We start from the raw sequence: 7,656 nt of genomic DNA, 5'->3' as shown, positions 1-7,656 counted from the left end.
ATTTATATGGAAGTTCTCTTTTAGTTAGTTTCCTTTCCAATGCTATACTCCCTGGCAACTGGTGTTCAAAATCCTGTATTTATATTCTAAGCACCTGGTTTTCCTTGTGTAACATGAGCATTGTCCATCTCAGCAGCTCCTTGAGAAGTTGGAATTCAGAAGGAATCCCTCAGACACAAACCTCCATCCCATCCCTGTGTCTACTGGGCAGCCTTTTCAGACTGTCTCTGCTGAGAATGTCAGGAGAGGCCACAGGCTTGGCCTACCATGCTCCAAAAGAACGAGAAGGACTTATAATTGTGAAAGTTGAAGAAGAGAATTATGTTTGGGGGCAAGACTTTGGCTTTCAGGGAAACCCCTGGAGCCAGGAGGTCTTCCGTCAGCAGTTCAGGCAGTTTGCTTACTCTGATTCCACCGGGCCCCGGGAGGCTCTGAACCGACTCCAGGAGCTTTGCTGTCAGTGGCTGAGGCCTGAGGTCCACTCTAAGGAGCAGATACTGGAGGTGCTGGTGCTGGAGCAGTTTCTGGCCATCCTGCCTGACGAGCTGCAGGCCTGGGTGCGAGAGCATCGGCCAGAGAATGGAGAGGAAGCCGTGATTATGCTGGAGGAGCTGGAGAAAGAACTCGATGAACCAAGGCAACAGGTAAGAAGTAGATGTGTTGGTTGGTTTGACCTATTGTAAGTTAATGCAGAAGCAATTATGAGTGGCATGGACTTGGCCCTCAGAGGATTATAGGGTATAGACTTGGCCCTCAGAGAATTATGCAGTTTCTGTCTTTTAGGGTTATGAATTATTCACTCACTGGGTTCAAGTCACGAGAGCTTTTAGTCCTGTTGTTTTCTCTCTAGTCATTGTAATGAGTTTCTGATTACTTCTGTCCTGCCCTGTTACTCTAGGGGTTTTCCTCTTGTGTATCCTGAGAATCATAGTACTGTACTTGATTACTCCTAGGACACAGCTCATGGCCAAGAAATGATCTGGAAGGAAATGACATCCATGGGAGCACTGAAGTCCCTGAGTAGCCCGCTGCAGCGTTTGGAGAGCCTGTGCAAGAGTGAGACTCAGGAGCCCCAGCCTTTCCAGGAGAGAGGTGAGAAACCCCAACCCATTTGGGGTTAAGAATGGAGGTGACGGCTATCTTCTGTGGCATGGTTCATTTTCCTAATGACAATCACTAGTGGAGAACACAGAAAGAACATGCCAGAACCAGGAAGAAAAGCCCCTTCTTCCTCCAGTGTCCCTTTAGTACCCTCTACTGATAAAGCTCACATTATGTCAGCTGGCAAGAGAGAAATGCTCCAGTATCACAGACAGGGCAATAAAGAGTAGATTTGAAACTAAGAGGCAATAAATTGATAGCTGTCACATATGCCGTGAATCAGAATCAAAAGGACTTTGATTATATTATTGGCAAAATCATCCCTATGAGTAGCAGATACATCAGGCTTATTAGCTGTTCTCATTAAACTTTTGTTACATCTGACTATCCTTCTGATTTCATCTTTATCAAGCAATCTTATTAACATCCCATGAAGCTTAGCTATAATAAGAAAATGTATTAGTTCAGTCTGGTGTGTGTGATGGTTACGTTACTCATTAATTCTCATTTTAGCTTTATTGTGCTCAGTTTCACGAGCTTGGTTAATGAGAGTTTACCCCAAGAGGTAATTATATTCATTGTATGATGATAAAATTAGGTTTATGTGAACACGAGCTCAAGAGCCAGATCCCTGAACCTTGGCAGTTCACCAAAGGAGTCCATATCATCCATCCACAGAGGTCTCTTGGAAAAACTCCCTTCCGGCTTTCCCCTATGCATCATACCCTGATACTGCCCTCTTAAATATCTTCTGCACTAATCAGGTGCTACATTAAAATGGGTTTTGAAAAATCATATCAGCAAGTTCCCTGCCTTAAAGAATGTAAATGAATAAATCATTTAGGGCAGATTATTTCTACTTTCTTTTTTAGGATCTTCAGGAAAAGAGACTCTACTGTAATTTCTTAAGTGCTTCTTGGGCTTTTCATATTGCTATTTGTTATGGGGTGATTTATGTCCCTCCAAAACTTATACATTAAAGCTCTAAGCCCAGTACCTTAAAATGTGACTGTATTTTTTGGAGTTAGGGCCTTTAAAGAGGTTAAAATGGCATCATTAGGGTGGGCCTTAATCCAATATGACCGATGTCGTTATAAAGAGTAGATTAGGACACAAACAACACAGACTGAGGGACAATCTTGTGAGGATTCAGAAAGAAGGTAGCTATCTACAAACCAAGTAGAGATTGGTCTCAGAAGAAGCCAAACCTGCCAACACCTCGATCTTGGACTTCTAGCCTTCAGAACTGGAAAATAAATTTTTGTTATTTAAGCCACCCGTCTGTAATATTTTCTTATGGAAGCCCTAGAAAACTAATACTATATTTAGGTTCTTCCCTATGTCCATAGGAAATATTCCCAGCTTTAATTTAATCAATTTCCTTTTGTTTGTTTAGTAGAGTTCACATAAAACACCTGTACTTGAAGGCAGTTTACTTACTGCCCTTTGACCTTGTTTTAACTAAGCCTCTCACCGCTTCTGATTCCATCTGTGTTCTGTCTTTCTGGTTGTTGTGCCAGATTTCTCTGGACAAGCTTCAAGTTCTCCACATTCATTTGAAGTTTAGGGGTCAAGACAAAATAAAATGCTCTGAGGACTTGATTAATTTAAAATATAAGGTAAATCCACTTCCCAACTCCTATCTGTTACACTTTATGTCTTTATATTTGTTTGTTACTTCATGGTGGCATTATGTTCTTGATTCAGTCACCTTATCAGCAACAGTGAGTTCATCTTTTTGACATCTGTGGCCTTAGCAAAATTTCCTTGTTCTCCATTTATGCCTGGTTCCTAAGTATATGGTCAGGAATGGCCTTGACTGGGTTCCTGATAAGTTTCCTTCTGCTGGTCTCTTTTTAGTCTTGTAGATCTTAGCTCCACCTCTGAAAAAATAATGTGGATAATTTCACAACTTTCACCTAGGTCATAAGGTTGAAATCACTGGAGGGATGTACCTCAATACGATTGTAAGAGTCACCATGAAACATTTATAACCTTGGGTTATAATTTTCCTGTAGGTTCTTCACTAGTCTAACAGTATGCCTTGCTAGAAGAAGAGTCTGAGATGGTGATTTGGGTGAAGGTGATTTATTGAGGGCATGCTCTTCAGGAGAAATGTGTAATGAAGAAAAGCAGGACTAGGAAGGGAAAAGAGAAAGCAATGATGTGGTTTCAGGGAAAACCTAACCTTGGTCTGAGCCTTAGAGGCTTAGGGGATCCCCAGGAGCATAATTGCACTGCATTGTTGTCTCTTCTTGAGGTAGGAGTGGGGAGGTGAGGGTGGAAGTAAATTCCTGGGTCTGGTGGATCTTTAGCCAGGGCCATACTCCAGAGAGGGGGCAGCTGTGGGTAGTTAGGAGCCATCTTAATCAGTTCAGGTCACTGTAACAATACCATAAACTGGGTAGTTTAAACAACAGAAATTTGGGCCGGCCCCGTGGCTCACTCGGGAGAGTGCGGCACTGGTAGCGCTGAGGCTGCTGGTTCAGATCCTGTTATAGGGATGGCCGGTGCGCTCACTGGCTGAGTGTGGTGCGGACAACACCATGCCGAGGGTTACAACTCCCATACCGGTCAGAACCCACCCCCCCCCCAAAAAAAATCAGAAATTATTTCTGACAGTTTTGGAGGCTGATAAGTCTAAGATCAAGGGGCCGCCAGATTTAGTGTTTGGTGAGGGCCTGCTTTCTCATAGAAGGTACCTCCTCACTGTGTCCTCACATGGTAGAAGGGGCAAAATGAGCTCTCTTGGGCCTATTTTAATAAGGGCAGCTCTTATGACCTAATTACCTCCCCAAAGGCCCCTCCTAACACCATCACCTTGGGGGTTAGGATTTCAACATGTGAATTTTGGGGGGACACAAACATTCAGACAATAGGCAGAGCCAACACTCACAACAGCTGAGGGAAGGAGGCACCATATTGGTAAACGGGGTGTGGGTGGGCAGTGGAGCATCATCTGCATAGTATTAAGGCTAAAAGCTTATTTGTCAATGTGCAATTAAAGGACACATCCCTAGTTAAAAGGATTTTAGATCAAACGGGTCACTGAACAGGTAGAAATAACAGGGGGCATGTTAAAGAGAAGAGCTCTTCTAACAGAGAAACATATGGCTTATTTCTTCTCCAAAGAGCCTCCTATAATCTGTACCATACCCTCCAGCCTCCAGGCTTTGGGCTTGATTGCAAATTAGTTTTCATTCTTGGAAGATTTTAATTGGATCCTTTCTTTTTTTTTTTGTCTTTTTTGCGTGTCCGGCAACGGATCGCAACCCTCAGTGCTGCCCCCGTACCGGACCGGGGACCGGCGGCGGGATCGCAAGCCTCGGCATTGCTCCCGCGCCTCGCTCAGCCAGTGAGCGGGAGCCGGTCTGTACGTGGGATCCGAACCCTCGGACGGGAGCGCTGCCGCGCTTCCCAAGCAGGTGCACTATCCAGTGCGCCACCGGGCCGGCCCATGGATCCTTTGAATTATATCTCTATGCCAATCTTTTTAAATACTCTAGTGACTATTATTCTACATTTAATCTCTACTTGTCATTTCTAGGAATTACTCCAGTTAACTGTTTATTCTGACTTTTTTTGGCATAAAAATTAAAAAGAAAATCTTGATGTTTTCCTGATCTGTACATCTAAGGTCAAAGTTTTTCTCTGGTCTCATAATTTGACTTCATGTAGTTATAGAATTTGAAGAGGTATTTTAAATCCTATAAATTACATTGCTTTTCTGATATTCACAGGCATTAATTTTTGTCCCCACATAATTGTATTGTCACTTTATATACTTTATAATTTATCATTTTTATAGTTTGACCTATTTACTACTTTCAGAAAATTTCTCGTTAGGTTGTCAGTTTCTCATTAGGTTGTTTGGTGCTTATTACTTTTCTGCCTCTATTATATGCTAGAATATTTTTCATAATTGTTTTCTTTTCAAAGCAGCACAGCCTTGAATAATTTGAATTTCTATAAAAAAATCCAAAGACAGTGTAAATTTTATCGTTCATCCCTAATCTATGAGGCAGTGTTATCCATCTCTAATTTCTGGTAAAGAATGGGCAAAAGGGAAGCTAGACAGCTCTTTGCTTTTGTCAGATATTTACTGTGACACTTTATTGTATTTGAAGTGTTGTGACCTCAAAGAAAAACAAAAAGAAGTATTTATTTTCAAATAAAAACATATGACTTTTCCAAAGTCAAATTAAAATGATTTTTAAACTATTTTTGCATCAGCACAACTATGGCCCTGTTTCCTTCCAGTAGGGGAGGCAGATAACATAGGGGAAACACAGAGAGCTCTAATGTTAAGCATCTTTGTTTACTGATTACTGATTCTATGGCCTTGTGTAGCCTCTCAGAGCCTTTGTTTGCTGATATGTAAGATACATTTAAGTTTAAAGGACTTTTGGGAGGATGAAAGTAACTTAACAGTGTTTCAGATTTTCCCTCTCTCTAAGTAATTCAAGTTATATCATCTATCACTGGTAGTGTCCTGTAATGAGTTACTAGAAATCTAAAAATAATATGGGCATGTTATTTGAGAGCTGGAAGTTTGGGCTCTGGGCATCACATCTACCAGTTGTTTCCATCTACTTCCTTTGACCATTTACACAGGAGTAAGGTGAACCTTTGACTCTCACCTGACCCCAGAATGAGTCAAGAACTCACAATATTCCTTTTCTCATGCTCTGTGTGTCTTGTTCTATTTGCTTGTAATTATTTGGTTCATTCTGCCAGAATCTGCAACTGCGTTAATGCTTTCTAGGTCCTGTCCACCTACCTCTGTTCAATACTAACCCCAAAAGCATTTCCTAAACATATCTTCTGCTTTCCTGCTTTGCTAGAAGCACCACTGATTCAGGACTCTTAGACATTCTTTTTTTTTTTTTTTAATTCTGATAATTCTTTATCACCTCTTTTCTTTTCCCTCATTACCTAAAAATGTATCTTCTCCTCTAACCCACAATTATCTCCTAGCTTCCTGGTTTCTCAACAGTACTCCTATTTGTCACCATTTCCTCTAACTAGTGTCTTTCCCTGTTCACCTTCCCACCTCTCCAACACTGACTCTCATTCTTTTTCTACCTTCTTGTCTGGGGGTCCGCCTCTCACTACCTCAGGCCACTTCCAGATTGGGAAGCTAGTTTTAATAACTTTTCCACGTATTTTCATTTGGTTTATTTTCTGTTCCTTCTACCACAGTTTTCTTTCTTCCAACACAGGGAGTAAATGACACTTGCATTTTCTATTCACATTTGTAGATGGCAAGATGGTGGCCAACAACGTGTTGTCAGCAAAGCAGGAAATTATTGAATGTGTAGCTTCAGCAGCTATGATATCCCCAGGAAGACTTCCTGGTGAAAATCCTTCAGAACTGATAGTTGAAAAAGCTTTGGGAGGTCTGGACAACCCTGAGAAGCAAAAGGGAAGTGCTGCAAGGAACAAAATGAGTCAGCTTCCCTCCTTCAGAACAGATAGTTGAAAAAGCTTCGGGCGGTCTGGACAACCCTGAGAAGCAAAAGGGAAGTGCTGCAAGGAACAAAATGAGTCAGCTTCCTTCCCAGGAAAGACATTTCAGTCTAGCAACCTTCAACCTGAAAACCCCCACAGAACAGAGTGTCCTTGAATGTAATGAAAGTGAAGGAAGTCTCAGTCTGAACTCAAATGATATTCCACGACAGAGAATGCTTACTGGGGAAAAGCTGTATGAGTGCTTTGACTGTGGAAAAGCCTTTTGCCAGAGCTCAAAGCTGATTAGACATCAGAGAATTCATACTGGAGAGAGACCATATGCATGTAAAGAATGTGGCAAAGCCTTCAGTTTGAGCTCAGACCTTGTTAGACATCAGAGAATTCATAGTGGTGAAAAACCCTATGAATGTTGTGAATGTGGAAGAGCTTTCAGGGGCAGCTCAGAGCTCATTAGGCATCGGAGAATTCACACTGGAGAGAAACCTTACGAATGCGGTGAATGTGGGAAAGCCTTCAGCCGCAGCTCAGCCCTTATTCAACATAAGAAAATTCACACTGGAGATAAAGGCTATGAATGTATTGAATGTGGAAAGGCTTTTGGTAGGAGCTCTATCCTTATTGAACATCAAAGAATTCACACTGGAGAGAAACCTTATGAATGTAATGAATGTGGAAAATCCTTCAATCAGAGCTCAGCTCTCACCCAGCACCAGAGAATCCACACTGGGGAGAAGCCTTATGAATGTAGTGAATGCAGGAAAACATTTAGGCATAGGTCAGGCCTCATGCAGCATCAGAGAACACACACCAGAGTTTAACTCTGTGGGCAAGAGTTGTACAATTGTGAAATGCAGGGAATTCACTTTGGGGGTGAGACTCTGCAGAAGATAGAAGTTTTCTGAGATCAGGGTTTCTATCCTTATAGCCCAGTTCAATACTGTAAGAGGAGATCCACGCAAAGATGTTTGATGATTGTTGAAGTATTGCATGGAAGAAAATTTTTACCCAGGTGCTCTCCCAGAAGAATGGTTGTCATTTCCTAGACATGCCTAACCCATTTCTGGATGAGGACTCTCATCGATA

General features: G+C 41.9%; 1 protein-coding gene across 1 annotated transcript; it reads left to right on the top strand.

Moving 5' to 3' along the window:
* The first annotated feature begins 166 nt into the window (after positions 1–166).
* Positions 167–7,391, top strand: ZSCAN30 (zinc finger and SCAN domain containing 30). Its single transcript, XM_008575705.1, has 4 exons — positions 167–644; positions 954–1,092; positions 6,363–6,500; positions 6,589–7,391. The coding sequence occupies exons 1-4, from the start codon at positions 237–239 to the stop codon at positions 7,389–7,391; spliced, it is 1,488 nt and encodes a 495-aa protein (XP_008573927.1). The 5' UTR covers positions 167–236.
* Positions 7,392–7,656: the final 265 nt, after the last annotated feature.

The sequence above is a fragment of the Galeopterus variegatus genome, unplaced genomic scaffold (genome assembly GCF_000696425.1).
Source record: "Galeopterus variegatus unplaced genomic scaffold, G_variegatus-3.0.2 Scaffold1224, whole genome shotgun sequence".
Lineage (NCBI taxonomy): Eukaryota > Metazoa > Chordata > Mammalia > Dermoptera > Cynocephalidae > Galeopterus > Galeopterus variegatus.
Note: the sequence above shows the minus strand (reverse complement) of the source record. Positions and strands in the feature narration are given on the sequence as shown.

What these genes read in the sequence shown, in the direction of transcription:
- ZSCAN30 (XM_008575705.1), top strand. Translation starts at nt 237, where the DNA reads ATGTCAGGAGAGGCCACAGGCTTGGCCTACCATGCTCCAAAAGAACGA. An exon ending in TCGATGAACCAAGGCAACAG is followed by an intron (nt 645 to 953) that starts GTAAGAAGTAGA and finishes GATTACTCCTAG; the next exon opens with GACACAGCTCATGGCCAAGA. An exon ending in AGTTGAAAAAGCTTTGGGAG is followed by an intron (nt 6,501 to 6,588) that starts GTCTGGACAACC and finishes TAGTTGAAAAAG; the next exon opens with CTTCGGGCGGTCTGGACAAC.